Source organism: Laetiporus sulphureus (genome assembly GCF_001632365.1).
Source record: "Laetiporus sulphureus 93-53 unplaced genomic scaffold LAESUscaffold_19, whole genome shotgun sequence".
NCBI lineage: Eukaryota > Fungi > Basidiomycota > Agaricomycetes > Polyporales > Laetiporaceae > Laetiporus > Laetiporus sulphureus.
In genome coordinates this window covers 312,592-329,868 of record NW_024468528.1, presented here as the reverse complement: position 1 = coordinate 329,868, position 17,277 = coordinate 312,592, and the positions used below count along the sequence as shown (strand labels likewise).

The window sequence follows — 17,277 nt, the reverse complement described above, 5'->3', positions numbered from 1 at the left end:
CTGCAGCAGCGTACTACCCTTACCGTCTTGTATATTGAATAGAGTCCTCGGGTCAGCTCTGTAGCTCTCCACCCCGTCCTTTCGTGGAGACTGAGGACGGTCGTGTGCCCGTATTCGCAAGTAAACACGTTGCTTCAAACCTAGTTGATGTCTACGTAACGCACGCAGAACATCCGAGCTACATTCTGAGTTCGACATCATCAACTATCAACTATACGCGCTGCGACCCTCAATTAGAATGGTAGGAAAGCCGTGCTTCTGAGCAACAAACCAATTGAACTCTAGCCATCTGTCTCCAGCTTTCACAGGGCGTTACAACTCGTTCTTGGCCTTTCTCTTCTTACCACGTTTCTCCTCAGGGACCACGACCATTGCGTAAGATAGATAGATGCTGTCCTCAGTCTCCGGTTTCGCTTCGTTGCCCGTGTAATCTGCCCCTTGCTCAATGTCCTCTTTCCAGACCAGGGAACTCTTTTCAAAGTCCAAGGCGTAGAACGGCACGTCTTTGAGCGAGTCGAGCCACTCTTGCCCCGTCTTCACGTCAAGCGTAGTGATCTTAAGGTAACGTCTGCCTTTGGCTGTCATGTATTCCTCATACCTAGACCGCACGTCCCTGCTGCGGAACGCCTGCAGAATCGCATTCACATGCGCCTCTGTCAAGGGATACACTGGCGCCTCGGCCTCAGGCGGGCCGGCCGAGTCAGTGTCGAAATAGTAGAGCCCGTTGAACCTAGTCAGGACGGGGAGAAAATGCACGCCGGAGCCATGCTTCTGCGCGGTCTTCACCACCACGTCGCACAACATGCTGTCAAACCCGTTGAACTCGGTTGTCACCATGCAATATTGATGTTCGAGCAAGAGTCCGAACGGCGCGTGCATCACGGCAAACGCACGGTCCATCCGTGGGCGCATCTTCTCTTGCATGGTGTCTTGAGATAGCGCAATTACTTCCTCACCAGGCGCGGGCTCCCGCTTGAACACTTTGAAGGCGACGACGGCGCGATACCCGTCCTCGATGGGAGTAACTTCGTGTGGAACGCTCGGGTGGAACGCTACCCAAGTCCCCGCATCGGCCCTGTAACAATCGTCGAGAACCTCCAAGTGGCCGTCATCGGGTGTTGAGTCTCCGAGACCGAGGAGGAAGGTCCCCACGAGACCCTTTTCCGGGGTGTCCTTGTGCGTGCGGAATCTCCCGCCTGGCCCATACAAATGAATCTTGTATGGCTCAACGCGCACCCCGGGTGGCAGAAAATTCTGGTCCCAAATCGTCGCGATTTCATGACAAAGGTCCGGGGACACACGGAACTCTGAGGCGAGAATCTCTCGAGCATTGCGAACGTTCTCGTCGACTTTGTTCTCTTGTGCTTGAACGTCTCCGAAGGGAGAGACTGTCGCATTTTCGAACCATTGCGACACGCGGTTGTCGTTCACTTTCATGTCGTTTTCGCCGGATTGATCGATTGAGGGCTGGTGCACGATCTCTCCAGAGAACTCGCAGCCTGCACGTGTGATGTCAAGACTGAACGGCTCTCCTAAAACACCATCCTTAAGAGGCGGATCTCGATTGGCATAGAGCTCCTGCAGGAGTCGGATGCCCGTCTATGAGGTGCATGCGTGAGGTTTATGAGAGCCTAGCATGGTAACAGTACCTGCCTCATTATCTTCGCTTGCGGCTGCTCCGTCAGTAGTCGAGTCCTCACTGCCCTGCTCGTTTTTTTTTTTTGACTCAGAACTATCATCCTTGACGGTACCATACTCCGGGTCGCTTACCTCGGTGGACTCGACTTCGCTGGCCTCGTCGTCCATGCAAGAATAGCACTTTCGCCACATCTCCATCTTCGTTCTGCACACCCCTATAGGCTCGAGATACTCTGCAGCATGGTCTATAGCAAGCTTGATGTCGAGCGCAGATCGGACAGGGGAGGGCAGCATCGTCGCAAGTCAGTTCAGTGTTGCCGCGCCGAGTTGGGATGAGGGGAGGCGAGTTGTAAGTAGACTCGCGATGTTCAAATGTGGCTGAGTTGGCGTATAGTAAAAGACACGATGCACCGCCCCTTGCACGAGCCCCTTAAATTCCTTCCTGTAGCCTGTAGTCACATGCGTGGGAGCGGTATCAGAATTCCACTCAGTGACGTTGATCAACGTTAGTGACATTGACTCGTTGCCAAAAAACAGAGGAAGACTGACGTACGGGTACACCAATTGCAAAATAGACACTGGCCACATCTGATTCCAGTGATGGTGATCAACCATATGTGCCGCCTTAAAAAGTTTTTGAAAAAGGAGGAAGAAGAAGATTCAAACAGACACTGGCTTTATATGGCCATGGTCATTCCGATACGCCTACTATTAGCGCCGCGTGCTATCGTGACGCACGCGCTTTAATGCTATATTTGAAAGTAGTTTGCTGCTTGTACAAAACTGTTGCCTATCCGGCGCCTACAGTTTAAAACACGTATAAACCCCTGGATCCTAGTTTTTCCGGAACATTATTTCGAGCAGAAGGTCGTCCCGGGACCGAAGCTGCACGCACAAGCTTGGGCAGCACACCGTGAAAATTTTCACGAAGATACCAGTACAGTATCGCGCATCGATGATTGGGGCCGCATGCGGGCTTCGTGCTTCAATTGACGCACGGCACTTATTGTCGTGACTTGGCATCGACTCGTGAGTCCAAACGTAACGCATTTCGGTGCTGTTGGCTGCTGTTGGTTGTGGATGTGGCGCATTGTCAGGACGCCAGTGTTCCGAACGAAACAAGCGCATGCGCGATCATGCTGGATGCTCGTCTTCCTTCACGTCGGACTGACCATGGCCGGTGTCTGTTCTAATGCACCCGTCAGTATTCTTTTCTTCCTTTGCAGCGAGGCATATGATGTTGATCACCACTCGAGTCAGACATGGCTAGTTTGAATGTACCCGTCAGTGTCCCCTTTTCTGCAGCTAGGCACATGCTGATCGCCATCACTCGAGTCAGATCGATACGGCTAGTGTCTGGTTGAGTGTATGTACCCGTTGATTTTTTTTCTTGGCAACGAGGCAGATCATTTCATTGCTGCCGGTTACTCGAGTCACAGTAGAATTCTGATACCGCTCACGCGTATGCGGCTAACATTTTAGCTGGTCTCGTACCCAGACCTCTTTACTCGCACCCCACCACTGCAGGAAGAATGGGGGTGTGAGTGAAGAGGTCTGGGTACAAGACCACCTGCGAGCGATTAAATCTGAGCAAACTCGCGAGTCTACTTAAAACTCAACCCACCTCATCCCAACTCGCAGCAACACTGACCGACTGACTTGCGACGATGCTGCCCTCCGCTGTCCGATCTGCGCTTGACATCAAGCTTGCTATAGACCATGCTGCAGAGTATCTCTATCCTATTGGGGTTTGCAGAACGAAGATGGAGCTCTGGGAAAGGGAATTCAATGCGGACATTTACTCGGACGAGTCCACCGAGGTAAGTGACTCGGGGTATGATACCCGGAAGGATGTTAGTTCTAAGTCAAGAAATGAGCAGGGCAGTGAGGACGAGACTACTGACAGACCAGCCGCAAGCGAAGATAACAAAGTTAGTCCTGTAACGATGTTGGGCTCTCATAAAATTCACGCATGTACCTCATAGAAGGGTATCCGACGCCTGAAGGAACTCTACGCAGATCGGGATCCGCCTCTTAAGAACGGTGTCTTAAGAAAGCCGTTCAGTCTTGACATCACACGTGCAGGCTGCGAGTTCTCTGGAGAGATCGTGCCCCAGCCCTCAACCGATCAATCTGGTGAAGACGACGAGAACGAGAACGAGAACCGCATGGCACAGTGGTTCGAGAACGCCACAGTGTCTCCCTTCGGAGATGTTCAAGCACAAGAGAACAAAGTGGACAAGAACGTTCGCAATGCTCGAGAGATTCTCGCTGCAGAGTTTCGTGTATCCCCGGACCTTCTTCAAGAAATCGCGACGATCTGGGACCGGAACTTTCTTCCAGCCGGCGTGCGCGTCGAGCCGTACAAGATCCATATGTATGGGCCAGGCGGGAAATTCCGCACGCACAAGGACACCCCGGAAAAGGGGCTCGTGGGGACGTTCCTCGTCGGTCTCGGAGACTCGACACCTGGTCGTGGTCACTTGAAGGTTCTCAAAAAGTGCTACAGGGCCGATGCGGGTAATTGGGTAGCGTTCCACCCGAGCGTTCCACACGAGGTCACTCCCATCGAGGAAGGGCATCGTGCCGTCATCGCCTTCAAGGTGTACAAACAGGAGCCCGTGCCTGGTCAAGAAGTAGTGCCACGCCATGACAGCTTGCAAGAGGAGATTCGCAGTCAGATGGAACACGCGTTTGCCGCGATGCACGCGCCGTTTGGCCTCTTGCTCGAACATCAATACTGCATGGGAACGACCGAGTTCAACGGGTTTGACAGCATTCTGCGCGACACGGCGGTGAAGTTCGCGCAGAAGCATGGCTCCGACGTGCATTTTCTCCCTGTCCTGACTAAGTTCGACGGAATCTGCAACATCGACGAATACTCGAACGGCCCGCCTGAGTCCGAGGCGGAAGTGTACCCCCTGACAGAGGTGCATGTGAACGCGATTCTGAAGGCGTTCCGTAGCAAGGACGTGCAGTCCAGGTATGGGGAATACATGACACCCGAAGGCAGATATAACCTTAAGATCACTACGCTCTGCGTGAAGACGGGGGAAGAGTGGCTCGACGACCTCGAAGACGTGCCGTTCTACGCCTTGGACTTTGAGGAGAGTTCCCTGATCTGGAAAAAGGATATTGACGATGGAGCGGAGTACACGGGCAATGAATCTCGGCCGGCGACTGAGGACAGCATCTATCTATCTTACGCAATGGTCGTGATCCCTAAGGAGGAAGATGGTGAGGAGAAAAAGGCCGACAACCAGTTGTAACGTCATGTAAAAGCTGGAGGCGGATGGCTAGAGTGCACTTTTGTTGATGATTTAGAAACACGGCTTCCAGGATGGTTCAATGCTATTCTAATTGAGGGTCGCTGCGCGTGTGGCTGATGAATGGTAAATGTCAGATACTAAGTGTGGCTGAGTCGAATACTGTGCGTGTGGCATTTACGTAGTAGACATCAAGTAGACGTTTTTACTTGCCAATATAGGCACAATGATCCTATCCTCTTGGTGCTAGAGGTCGATGAACTGTAAGAATTGCGCACGCCTAATGTTCTATCCTCATCTCTAGTCCGTCGACGTAGCAAGGGGCGCTCCCATGATATTTCTTAAGCCTGGCTCCTTCTGTGATGCTTGTGCAGAGGAGTGTGGCTTGCACAACTATCCTCATTCTATGCCCTTCGTGGGGACGGAGTGGATGCAGAAGAAAACTACAGTGCTGACCCGAAGAAGTTTCCGTTAGGACTCTATTCAACATACAAGGTCAAGGATAGTACGCTGCTAAGGTCTTAAGTAATAGATCGAATGCGCATACATGTAATAGCGTCGTTTTTAGTGCCAAGTGCCGTTATAAGATTATAAGACTCGGCGATTGAGCCGAATATTCGCAGCTCTGTTACCGTACCAGTTCAGCGTGGACTTCCGTCCTCAGGGAAGCCTAGGTGCCAGATTCAGCATCCACGGTTGAAGGAGGAGTGCGCTTCCCTGATGGAACCGTTGAGATCACCCGAGAACTAGCCTTCTCGTACGTTTACAGACAGGGAGAGGTGGCGCCACCACGGCCACAGCGGAGTACTATCGGAGATCAAAAAGCCCTGCCCTCGAACCAGTGCATGCATTTTTCGCCCTCCGCCTGTACCCCGACGCCGCAGATGATTCTGCTATAATATCTACCTCCAGAAGGTCGTCCCGGGACCGAAGCTCAGGCTGTATGAACGAGCTTGGGTAGCACCATCGAGAAAACTTCCATGAAGGTACCAGTACTGTATCGCGCATCGATGATTGCCAGGACCTTGTGCGGGATTTGTGTAATGTTGGCGTGACTTGGTATCGACTCCTATCGACTCGCGAGTCCGATGGTCATGCCAGCCGATGGTCATGCCAGATGTGGCGCATTGTCACTAGGATGCTGTTCCGAACGAACCAAGCGGCACGCGCGATGCTGGATGCTTGTTTTCCTTCACGTCGGACTGAAAATACCGGTCGGTCTTCTTTTTTCCGCAACGAGGCATACGTTAATCACCACTCGAGTCAGACATGACTAGTTTGGTTGTACCTTTCAGTGTCCCTTCTTTCGCAACTAGGCAAGGCTTCTTTCTTCTTATTCGCAATGAGGCACATGTTGATCACCAGATTCACCACTCGAGTCAGACATGGCTAGTTTGGATGTACCCATCAGTCTTCTTTTTTTTTGCGACGAGGAAGATGTTCATCGCCATCGATCGCTCAAGTCAGAGTGGAATTCTGATACCGCTCACGCGTGTGCGGCTAACTTTTCAGCTAATCTCGTACGCAGACCACTTTGAGCAATAAAGTCTGAGCGGATTCGCGAGTCTACCACAACTCGACTCGCCTCATCTCAACTCGCGACCGCACTGTACTGACTTGCGACGATGCTGCCCTCCCCTGTCCGATCTGCGCTCGACATCAAGCTTGCTTTAGACCATGCTTCAAAGTATCTCGAGCCTATCGGGATGTGCAGAACGAAGATGAACCTCTGGGAAAGGCACTACTCTGGCGATTACGAAGAGTTCAGTGAAAGCGAGTCCATCGAGGTAAGCGACTCGGAATATGATATCCTCAAGGATGCGAAATCTGAGTCAAGAAACGAGCAGGGCACCGAGACCTCGACTACTGACAGAGCAGCTGCAAGCGAAGATAACAAGGACCGGGTTAGTCCTGTAACCGTGTTGGGCTCTCATAAAACTCACGCATGCACCGCATAGACCGGTATCCGACGTTTAAAGAAGCTCTATGCTAACCGGGATCCGCCTCTCAAGGACGGCGTCCTAGGAAAGCCGTTCAGTCTTGACATCACGCGTGCAGGCTGCGAGTTCTCTGGAGAGATCGTGCCCCAGCCCTCAATCGATCAATCCGGCGAAAACGACATGAAAGTGAACGACAACCGCGTGTCGCAATGGTTCGAAAATGCGACAGTCTCTCCCTTCGGAGACGTTCAAGCACAAGAGAACAAGGTCGACGAGAACGTTCGCAATGCTCGAGAGATTCTCGCCTCAGAGTTCCGTGTGTCCCCGGACTTTCTTCAAGAAATCGCGACGATCTGGGACCAGAATTTTCTGCCACCTGGGGTGCGCGTTGAGCCATACAAGATCCATTTGTATGGGCCAGGCGGGAAATTCCGCACGCACAAGGACACCCCGGAGAAGGGTCTTGTGGGGACGTTCCTCGTCGGTCTCGGAGATTCGACACCTGGTGACGGCCACTTGAAGGTTCTCGACGATTATTACAGGGCCGATGCGGGGACTTGGGTAGCGTTCCACCCGAGTGTTCCACATGCAGTCACTCGCATCGAGCACGGGTATCGCGCCGTCATCGCCTTCAAAGTTTTCAAGCGGGAGCCCGTGCCTGGTGAGGAAGCAATAACTGCACCCCATGACAGCTTGCAAGAGAAGACGCGCAGTGAGATGGAACATGCGTTTGCCGCGATGCATGCGCCGTTCGGACTCTTGCTCGAACATCAATACTGCATGGGAACGACCGAGTTCAACGGGTTCGACAGCATGCTGCGCGACGCGGCGGTGAAGGTCGCGCAGAAGCATGGTGGGGAGGTGCATTTTCTCCCTGTCCTGACTATGTTCGACGGATATTACTATATCGACAGTGTCAGGAGCGGTCCACCTCAGTCCAAGGCACCAGTGTACCCCCTGACAGAGGCGCACGTGAATGCGATTCTGCAGGTGTTCCGCAGCAAGGACGTGCAGTCCAGGTATGGGGAATACAACCAAGGCAACCGTAGGCTTGAAATCACTAAGCTCGACGTGAACACGGGGCAAGAGTGGCTCAACTCGCTCGAAGACGTGCCCTTCTATGCCTTGGATTTTGAAAAGAATTCCCTGGTCTGGAAAGAGGAGATTGACGAAGGGGCAGAGTACACGGGCAATGAAGCGAGACCGGCGACTGAGGACAGCATCTATCTGTCTTATGCAATGGTCGTGATTGCTGAGGAGGAAGATGGTGAGGAGAGAGAGTCCGAGAACGAGTAGTAACTCTCTGTGAAAGCTGGAGGCGGGCGGCTTGAGTGCAATTGTTTTGATGCCTTGGAAACACGGCTTTCAGGACGGCTCTCACTGAGTGTCGCGGTGCGTGCTGTTGATGGTCGGTAATGTCAGATACTAAGTGCGGCTCGGATGCTGTGCGTGCATGTATGTAAAGATCAAATAGATTTGAAACAACGTGCTCACTTGCAAATACAAGCACACGATCATCCTCATTCTTCACGAAGGGACGAGACGGAGCAAAAGAAAGCTGCAGAGCTGACTGCAGCGAAAATGAAGCAAGCAACGAACTTCCCCTCGGTAGTCCTTCTCCGAGCGACCTTCTGATGGCCCAACCTTTCGATAGCATGAAACGCTTCGGGCATGATGAGAATCGCCATCATTCCGCGCAATCGCATGCGTGCTCGACGTGCGAAATTAGCCCCGTTTGTCGCAGAGTCCGACGCACCTGCATAATACGGTCACGTGAGCGTGTTACGCGTCGAGACGTGTCTCGTGCACGGCTGCAAGCCTTACCCATCCACTGATGCGTCCACTGCCACCGTCCTCGCAGGCACCAATGTCCCGTCCAGCGCCCGCGAAGCACGCCTCCAGCATGACTGTGCAGTCACGATATATCCATCACGTCCAATCATCGCTCGCCATTGCCCATCAGCAGCCCTTGTTGGCCCCCAACGCGCCGGCGGGTTTGATTATCAGGACAGCGGGAAGGTTTAAATCTGTCAGGCCACGGTGTGGAACTGCCAATTGTCAAAAGGCGTTCTATACCCGAGGACCATCGCCGTCGCGCGTGTGCTTACAGAATCGCTGGGACCGTGCGCGGTGCTGGCTTGACTAACCTCCGCCAACGATCATGTGACGCTCCCCCGCACCACTTTAAAGCGGGCGCTGGCCCAGCGGCTGCCGGCATCCTGCATTCACATCCCTGCTCTTCGATTCCCAGCATCCCTCGCCCTCACAACACACACTCACACTCGCACTGATGGCCCCCACGATCAAGGTCGGCGACACTATCCCGGAGGGAACCTTCTCCTACATCGCATACACCCCGGAGCTGGACGACCACTCCGCGTGCGGTATCCGTGCGTACGCTCGCCTGCGATCCCCGCCGATCTTGTCTGATTAGATATCGACGCATCTGCAGCGACCAAGCTGTCCACGAAGGAGTGGAAGGGAAAGAAGGTCGTCCTTTTCTCCGTCCCAGGAGCCTTCACTGTATGTTCGTCGTGCCGCTTGTGTGGCGCGAGGTGTTGATTGCCGTGCCCTGTCCAGCCTACATGCCACTCTAACCACCTTCCGCCCTACCTTGAGAAGTACGACCAGTTCAAGGCCAAGGGCGTCGACGTGATCGCTGTCGTCGCGGCGAACGACGCCTTTGTTATGAGCGGCTGGGCACGCTTCACGGGGCTCAAGGACAAGGTGAGCAGGCTCATGCGCATGTCTGTCCTTTTTGCATTACTCAGTGGTTCGACGTAGATCCTTGCCCTTTCCGACCCGGACGCCAAGTGGTCGGCGTCGATTGGTCTTGACAAGGACCTGTCTGCCATTGGCTTTGGCACCCGGACTGACCGATACGCCTTGATCATTGACGATCTGAAGGTGAAGTACATCGGGGTACGTATCTTCCACATCGCGATCACACTCCGTGTCGCTGATCTACCGCCTCATAGCTCGAGCCAGGATCCGAGGTCACCGTGTCGGGCGCGGATGCCGTCCTGGCTGCTCTCTGATCTGATCACTTTGGGACTATTGTGTGATGTTGTTTTCCATTCCAGCCATGACGTAGTGCTCAGTGTTGCTGTTAGATGTGTAGATGTACAATGTAAATGCAGACAGATGTTTACTACGCCCATTAAGATCCGCGATCTGCACGAGATCGTCCTTAATGATTGCCGCGTCCTCGGAGTTCGTGCGAGAATAACGCCTGCTGCGTTCTCTTCGCTGCATATTGGCACGTTTGAGTGGTTCTTGGCTCAGTCATACGGCTAACCTTTTATCGGAAAAGTCGACCACCGTGGCGCGCTCTTTTGACATGTACGCCCAAACACGTGGGGATAGTTCATCAAACGTTCTGGCACGACTGCCAGAGTACGAGAGACTCGATACGAGCTTGGTGCTCTGACAACCTTATGTTACGTTTGAAATCGACATTTCGAACTTGCCCAGGGACACTCGTAGAATGCTCATGCAACGATCGGAGGCTGACTGGACACACATACGTCCGGTTGCGGTTGATACGCTGGACGAAACACGGTGTCTGGCAGTCCTCTACTCCTCCGTCAAGCACCGCTCGCAGCATCCATCCTTTCTTTTGAACAACGCAACGAACGACCATGGCAAGAGGCTCAAAGACAAAAGTCCCCGTCACCCCGACCGTCCGCCGCTTCCTACATGACGTCTTCAAGCCCGGTCCCTCCCTCCTCGGCAAGCGCGCCCGCGACTCCTCTCCTCCCTCTCCTTACCACCACCGCCCCGCCTGCGTCGCGCTGCAAAACGAAGACCACGACGAAGACGCCATCATCATCACCGCCCTCGCGAGCGTCCCCTTCTGCTGCCACGCCGACCTCCTCACCATGACCCGCACCGAGCTCCTCTCCGTCGCGCACACCCTCAACGCAAAGCTCCCGCGCCTCCTCCAGATCGACGTCGCCCCCGCGCGCTCCGACGCCTCGATACGCTGCGCGATCGAGCGGCTCGTCGGACTCGGCGTCGGCTCCGGGCGCGGCCAAGTTCCCCCAAATGCGCCGCGGCCGGCGCGGAGTATGAGGTCGTTGGAAGGAGATGTGCTTGGGCGCGTGTTGCGGAGCCCTGGATCGCCGCTTGCGAATAGGAGCACGGCGAGCGTTGGGCGCGCTAGTCTTGCGCTCGCAGCACTGCGGGAGGAGGAGGACGTCTTGGAGCCGGTGGAACCTGCCGCGCGCGCTGGGAAGAAGAGGCGTTATAACCTCGACGCGTGCTTCGATGCCCCGTACTTCGAAGCGCCTCCGACGCGCACCCTCGCGCGCTCGCAGTCACACCGCGTCGCGCCTGCCCAGATGGGCATGGCTGCGAAGGTACAGCCCGCGCGTATGCTGCGCGCTTATAGCCAACGGCTCCCCGAGAGGCGGCCCCTGATGCAGGTGCCCGGCGCGCAGCTGAACGTCACTACAACCACCACGATGGCGGCGCATGAGCGGGCAGGCAGCTCTGGCTCTGGCTCTCGCGAATTGCTGGCGCGCGCCGTCGCCTCTACGCCCAAGAAGAAGCGGACTGCGTCTGCGCTCGTCTCATGCGCGAGCGTGTCCATGACCACGTCCGAGTCCGCGTCCGCTTCGTCCGTCTCGACCAGTGTCGCTGGCGCTGTGGCCCGGGGCGCGCGGGGCTTGAAGAGGAAGAGGAAGGTCAGCGAGGATAGTGGGTACGCGGCGGAGGTCACGTTTGGGATTGATGGGATGACGATGGGCTTTGCCACGTCCTCATCTTCCTCCTCGTCGCGTATGGATATCAGTGCGGATTAGGTTGGAGTGTGGTTTCTTGTTTGGAATCTGGATTGCGTCGTGTTTGCGTGTTTCGTATCGGTCGCCGAATGCTATGCTCTACGTAGGATACCTCTCTCCGAGTCTCGTACTTAGCAATGTTGCGTCTTGCTCGTGGTCGTCTGTTAGACGCAGTACCGTGAAGTGCACGTACAGCTTTTGACTCCAGACTATACCAGCATATTTGCACAGAAGACGCCTGAATCTACGAATCGACCGATTTCAATGAGGTTTTAACGTTGAGCGTAACGTTCGTACGAACTGATGTGCAACATGACGCTCAGCCCTCTCGTTTCAATGAGGCTGAACGGATTGGAGAGCTGGCGAAAGTGCATGCACGAGCCCGTCACCTGCGAGAGGCGCGCCCTGTCACGTTGTCACGCTGTGCGAGATGCGTGACAGATCTTGTGACGCGACGCGACACCACCAGACACAACTACTTTCCCGGCAGCAACAATGATGGTCGCAAAAGTCCTTGACCAATTTCATAGTTATTTGAGAGAATCTTGACCGAGTAAGATGTGCTCATTGACGAACAAAGTACCTCTGTGGCTGCAAATTGCGGCATTCACTATCACTAACTTCTGAACTTGTGGTATCCCGGGCCCTCGGACTCGAATAATGGTCACTCACCCGCCTCTATCTGTACTTCCAAAAGAAGGAACGATACGCTTCTGTGAGTGTACAAGCTGGTTATTCCTTGGAACATCCGACCGATCACTCCGAGTTATCTATCATCATTTCCAGTGTAATACCTACTAACTACAAGATGCAGGAGAGTTATTACAACTGAAGAGCTTCCAGTTGAAGAAAGTAGGGGAAAATACAAAAAGCTGTTGCTTACACTCGCTCAATCGATCGATGTGGCCAGTCTGAACTAGAATGCTCGCCTTTGCGCACATTCTTAATTTCGCCACAAACCAGACACTCAGTCTTGTTCAGAATGAATCGCGGCACTTATGGCGTACTCGGGTGTATGTCTGGTTTCCTCGTTCTTGAATTCAGACCCTTTCGATTTGGTGTGCTCTGGGCCGCTGTCCGCCTACCTCAAGCATCAAGATGGCCCTCAAGAACCTGTTCGTCGGCAGCTCGCGCTGCCTCGCTACCCGCTTCTCCTCCTCCAAGTCCCAAACCAGGGGAACCACCGTAAGGATGAAGTGAGTTCTTTGTTTGCTGTAATGCCTTGCTGCCACTCATTCGTATCGTGTAGTTTTCTACCGGGATCCTATGTGGTACTCCCATCCCATCTGGGACATACAGGCGTCGTGACGTGCGCGCTTTGTACCGTCTTTCCCAGCATGAAAAGCTGATGTTCACGCCTTAGGACTGGTTGATCCCTTCGGAGGATGTACCCAAGGAAGAGCTCAAGAAAATATTCAACACGCACGAAGTGACAAAGATACACGCTGTGCTCGTGTTCGACGAAGACGGTGTCCTCGTGAGTGCTCCCTTCCGACCCTGGCGTCAGACATCGCTCATCCAGCCACAGGCCTACTGCCACGCGGAGCCCATCAAAGCCAACGTCGCGTCTACGACCGCAGGCTCCCCTACATTATGCGGTACGCCTTCCCCAAAAGAGAAAGCCCTCATTGCAGCGCTTCCCCGCCCGCCGTCGTTCGGACCGCGGCGCAAGCAGTCTGCTTCGGGCCATCGGATTCTCAGTGCCACCGACTTTGATGTCCTCAAGTTCCTTGGCAAGGGCGGCTTCGGCACGGTGTCGCTCGTGCGGGACGCGGTTACGAACCGTCAGTATGCGCTGAAAGTTGTTCGTAAGGAACGGCTGCGGCCCAGGAGCCTCGGCGCGATCTTCGAGGAACAGGAGGTTCTGAAGAGACTGCGCGGGAATGCGTGGTTCTCGAACTTGCAGGCATCCTTCCATGACACTCATCACCTATACATTGTCTTGGTGAGGTGCATTTTGCGTCGCGTCGTTCCGGATCTGGATTAGTTTTTGTCTAGGACTTTTGCGCCAAGGGCGGCCTGCACTCTCTCGTCGCTCAACAAGTAACTCTAAGTCGAGCTCAGATCCTCCACTACACGGCCGAGCTGGTGCGTATACATTGGGTCTATCCGTCCTCAAAGAGCGTTCTTATATGTCCCAGATCCACGCACTTGAAATCCTCCACGGTGACATCAAGTCAGATAATATCTTCATCGACGCCGACAACCACATCGTCCTCGGCGACTTTGATCTCGCTCGCGACTTTACGAGGCGCAAGGAAGCCCGCCCGTGGAGGCTTCTCGAGCTGCTCGGAAGGACGCACATGACCACTTACCCGATGGACGACGAGGACCGGTATTACAAGCTCGACTTTGGCGAGTGCGACCTCACGGGGAGGTCGGGCGGTACGGGCGGGTACATGGCGCCCGACTTGTTTTGCGACAAGCTGCACTCCTTCGGCGTCGACATCTGGGCGGCGGGAGTCACCATTTACAAGCTCTTCACCGGCCGCGTGAGTGCTCACCCCACGTTCGGTGTTCTCAGAGGCAGCGCGCTGATCAGCGTCTGTCGGTGACACGTGCAGTTCCCGTTTGATCTTTGCCAGAACGACTCGTCGCGTGGAATGGTGAAGAAGATGCTCAACAACCCGCTGGAGTCCGGTGTCGTCCTCGGTCCTGACGCTGTCGTGAGTGAGAACACGAAGGACCTGCTTCGAGGGGTGCATATCCACTCCTTCACCCCCGCCTGTCTCCGCACTCATCTCAAATCCTAGATGCTCGAGCCTAGCCCGCACATGAGATGGTCAGCAGCGAAGATCAAGAAACACGCGTTCTTCCAATCAATGTGAGCACAGCAACCCTTGTCCGCTCTTGCAATACACTCTCATGCTAACCCTGGCATTGCCAGCGACTGGGCTCGTGCAGAGCGCCGGGAGAATGTAGTTGCTGCTGATGACATCGAGATTGATCCTTTCCCCGCCAACGGGGAACAAGACGAGACAGACGAGGAGATGCAAAGTCCCATCCCTATCTGCTCCCTGACGCTCACTTGCTCTGCCACAGCTCCAAATGGTCCCCGCCGGACTGGCATACGAGGCGGACGAGGACCCATACCCTTGGTTCGAGTACGTCTCTCCGGAGCTGCACCCTGCTCGTCGTCGCAAGTCTTCTTCTGGACTCAGTATTATGGTGGCTCAGGTGGCCCAGGGCATGTCGGGCGTGTTGGAAAAGGGGAGGCGTTGGTGGACTTCTCTAGGGAAGTAATGGGGAGAGGTGCTCATGGAGCGATCGAATGTGATTGCTTTCGGTGCTTTGTTCTGGGAATGTGCTCTGTGCTAACTCTACGGTGTTCATGATACCCCGCTAATTTGATACCCCTCCTGTTTTACATCTTGTCTACAAATCGATGGTTGGCATCGTTGAGCCCTGTGATGCATCAGCATTCTGTGATGAATGCATTTTCGATGAAGCCGAAATATCCAGCTCTCAAATCCAGCTACATACAGCGAAGCACAGACGCTCGAACGCGACTGACAGCAAACTACGCATAGTCCACGAAGGTCTGCAATTTCTTTGCTGTCCGTAACGGGAACTTGAACGCAGCCAACTTGTCCCCGAACGTCCTGACAACTTGCATGATGCCGTCTTTGAGGACTGACACGAATGAAGCGTAAGCATGACGAGAAGGTTCTGCGTGCTGTGTATTGCAGGTAACTCACCGTTGCTAACTTCCGTCAACACCTCCCCTGCATTAGCAACCTCAAACGCGAGGCGCTCTTTCTCCGCGCATTCCTTTTTTGGCAGCTTCTTCATGTCTTCCTCACTGGGAACGTTGTACTTCCTAGAAATATCCGCCTGGTATTCTTCCGCAACAACGAGGAACGACACCAACGCTTCTAGCATTCGTGGTATGTCCCGTTGGACCACTCCATATTTATCCTCGGTCAATGAGGCACAGATTAGGCTGCATAAAACTAGTGCATCGATCACCATCAACTCCTAAATCATTCACATAGCAAGAAAGAAACACTCGAGTACTCACCCGAGATCGCGAGCACGTCCAGATGTCTATTCGGCAAAGCCATTTCCACAGCCTTGTTCACCCGATCTCGCGTCCACCACTCCTCCACCATCCCCACCACTTCTATCACTTGGGCCGGCGCGTTCCTGCGCAAGATGCCGCCAAGGCCTCCCTGCCACTTCACCTTCGTCTGCTCATACAGCCCTACCATCTGCTCCTCGCTCTTCTTCACTGCCTCGATCGCCCTATCCCCACCGGGACTGGCGTGCAAGACGGACTGGAAAAGCTCCGGGATGTGGGATACGCCGGCGTCGGCTGTGGATCCAACTACAGTAGAGATAGGTCCGTCGGACGCGAGACTATCGAGCGCGGCGCGCAGAGGAGAGGCAGAAGTGGCCTTCAGGACAGATGTCCGAATGAGAGGAACAGGCTTCACCTCCGCAGGCACGGCAAGGGGGGGATTCGCGGGAGGTGCAGCTGCAGGTCCATGCAGATGTAAGAACACCAATCATCAGCCGCCAAGCATGAGAACATAAGCAAATGCTACGTACGCGGAGCCTCTGGCTGACCTCTCCTCAACAGCAGCTGATAATCCTTGCCCAGCGTCAACAAGGCCTCACGGACGAGGGTCGACCACATGGTCGGATTATACTTCTGGTCTGAGAACAGTTCCGTACGTCGAGCGCTTGCAGTTGGAGAATTCTCGCTGGCAAGCTGTTGCAGCTCAGCATAGGCAAAGTGCTTGAAGCAGCCGTCGGATGACGTGATGCCAGAAACGAGGGCTAATGCTGGGTCCGCGGCACTGTTTGCAACGTTGATGCCCTGCGCAAGTACGCGTGAACACATGGAGGAGCGATGGTAGAAAAGGAAACAAACCGAAAACAGTGGAGATTCTGCCGTTTCCCAGCAGGCAACGGTCGTCATCGCAAGGTAGAAGGTCCGGCAAATAAGAGGCCATTGGCGGAACAATAGAGTGAGCGTGAACGATCCTCGGAGGAAGTGAGCAGTAAAAGGGCGAAGAATTTGGGATACAAACGGAAGCAGGTGAAGAACAGGTAGGACGACCGAACGCGCGAAGCCAAAGAGTACCGCGTGTAATGTACTGCACAGTACAACAAAAAGTGATACACTTGCGAACGTCGTCAGCATATTGGCGAGACGACGCGACCCGCGCTCTGCAGGGGGTAATCCAGGCTGGGAAGATGACGTGAGGAACGTTATCATAGTCACGATTGGATAGGATGTTGCGCACCGATGAGAACACCTCTTTCCAGCGGACTGAGAACTTGTCTAGCAAGATCGTGCGCGCCAGGTACGCACATCCTAGCAGCGCTTGCGAGGACATCAGGTAGATGGTACGGCCATTCAGGTATAGCGGGTGCTTCCTAACGACATCAAATGAGCGAAGATCAAGATAAGCTGGCTGGAGGTACGTACTTCGACTTGACGAAAACGGTTAAACGCGGGTCGACGTCGCGTTCATAAATGGTTGCCATCAGGGTATGTAGCACACCCAGTAATAGAGCAGATGATATATATGTCATGAGCGCATACGATGTGCTCCGTTTGGCGAGAGCAGAGTGAAAGATTTTAGAGGGCGATGACGCTGGTGTCGGAGCAGCTAAGCAACCAAAGTTAGATATAGTCCG

The 17,277-nt window shown here is 54.3% G+C and overlaps 7 protein-coding genes across 7 annotated transcripts; 5 read left to right on the top strand and 2 right to left on the bottom strand.

The window, feature by feature from the left end:
• Positions 1–115: 115 nt before the first annotated feature.
• LAESUDRAFT_749901 (uncharacterized protein) lies at positions 116–2,251 on the bottom strand. Its single transcript, XM_040911584.1, has 4 exons — positions 2,192–2,251; positions 1,771–2,124; positions 1,654–1,704; positions 116–1,599 (listed from the first exon to the last, which is right to left on the bottom strand). Exons 2-4 carry the CDS (start codon positions 1,930–1,932, stop codon positions 313–315), a joined length of 1,500 nt encoding a protein of 499 aa, XP_040764423.1. The 5' UTR covers positions 1,933–2,124; positions 2,192–2,251; the 3' UTR covers positions 116–312.
• Positions 2,252–3,396: 1,145 nt separating this feature from the next.
• On the top strand, positions 3,397–5,019 carry LAESUDRAFT_749900 (uncharacterized protein). The gene is made up of 3 exons (XM_040911583.1): positions 3,397–3,458; positions 3,519–3,569; positions 3,624–5,019. Exons 1-3 carry the CDS (start codon positions 3,402–3,404, stop codon positions 4,905–4,907), a joined length of 1,392 nt encoding a protein of 463 aa, XP_040764422.1. The 5' UTR covers positions 3,397–3,401; the 3' UTR covers positions 4,908–5,019.
• A 1,510-nt stretch (positions 5,020–6,529) lies between these two features.
• On the top strand, positions 6,530–8,140 carry LAESUDRAFT_714127 (uncharacterized protein; the record flags this gene model as incomplete). Its single annotated transcript, XM_040907044.1, has 3 exons — positions 6,530–6,691; positions 6,722–6,808; positions 6,863–8,140. 3 exons carry the CDS (start codon positions 6,530–6,532, stop codon positions 8,138–8,140), a joined length of 1,527 nt encoding a protein of 508 aa, XP_040764421.1.
• A 960-nt stretch (positions 8,141–9,100) lies between these two features.
• Positions 9,101–10,001, top strand: LAESUDRAFT_725770 (1-Cys peroxiredoxin isozyme). The gene is made up of 5 exons (XM_040908887.1): positions 9,101–9,234; positions 9,297–9,367; positions 9,425–9,571; positions 9,629–9,766; positions 9,823–10,001. The coding sequence occupies exons 1-5, from the start codon at positions 9,135–9,137 to the stop codon at positions 9,880–9,882; spliced, it is 516 nt and encodes a 171-aa protein (XP_040764420.1). The 5' UTR covers positions 9,101–9,134; the 3' UTR covers positions 9,883–10,001.
• Positions 10,002–10,620: 619 nt separating this feature from the next.
• LAESUDRAFT_608538 (uncharacterized protein) lies at positions 10,621–10,851 on the top strand (the record flags this gene model as incomplete). Its single annotated transcript, XM_040903136.1, has 1 exon — positions 10,621–10,851. A coding segment is annotated over one exon (231 nt), but the record flags the coding sequence as incomplete, so codon positions are not given.
• Positions 10,852–12,431: 1,580 nt separating this feature from the next.
• On the top strand, positions 12,432–14,871 carry LAESUDRAFT_812642 (kinase-like protein; the record flags this gene model as incomplete). The annotated part of the gene is made up of 10 exons (XM_040914425.1): positions 12,432–12,824; positions 12,878–12,937; positions 12,992–13,105; positions 13,157–13,573; positions 13,627–13,716; positions 13,770–14,120; positions 14,193–14,327; positions 14,382–14,452; positions 14,516–14,546; positions 14,671–14,871. The coding sequence occupies exons 1-10, from the start codon at positions 12,627–12,629 to the stop codon at positions 14,869–14,871; spliced, it is 1,668 nt and encodes a 555-aa protein (XP_040764418.1). The 5' UTR covers positions 12,432–12,626.
• Positions 14,872–15,148: 277 nt separating this feature from the next.
• Positions 15,149–17,124, bottom strand: LAESUDRAFT_759175 (uncharacterized protein; the record flags this gene model as incomplete). The annotated part of the gene is made up of 7 exons (XM_040912557.1): positions 15,149–15,261; positions 15,327–15,581; positions 15,650–16,105; positions 16,180–16,450; positions 16,505–16,822; positions 16,881–17,013; positions 17,066–17,124. 7 exons carry the CDS (start codon positions 17,122–17,124, stop codon positions 15,149–15,151), a joined length of 1,605 nt encoding a protein of 534 aa, XP_040764417.1.
• Between the last annotated feature and the right edge of the window lie 153 nt (positions 17,125–17,277).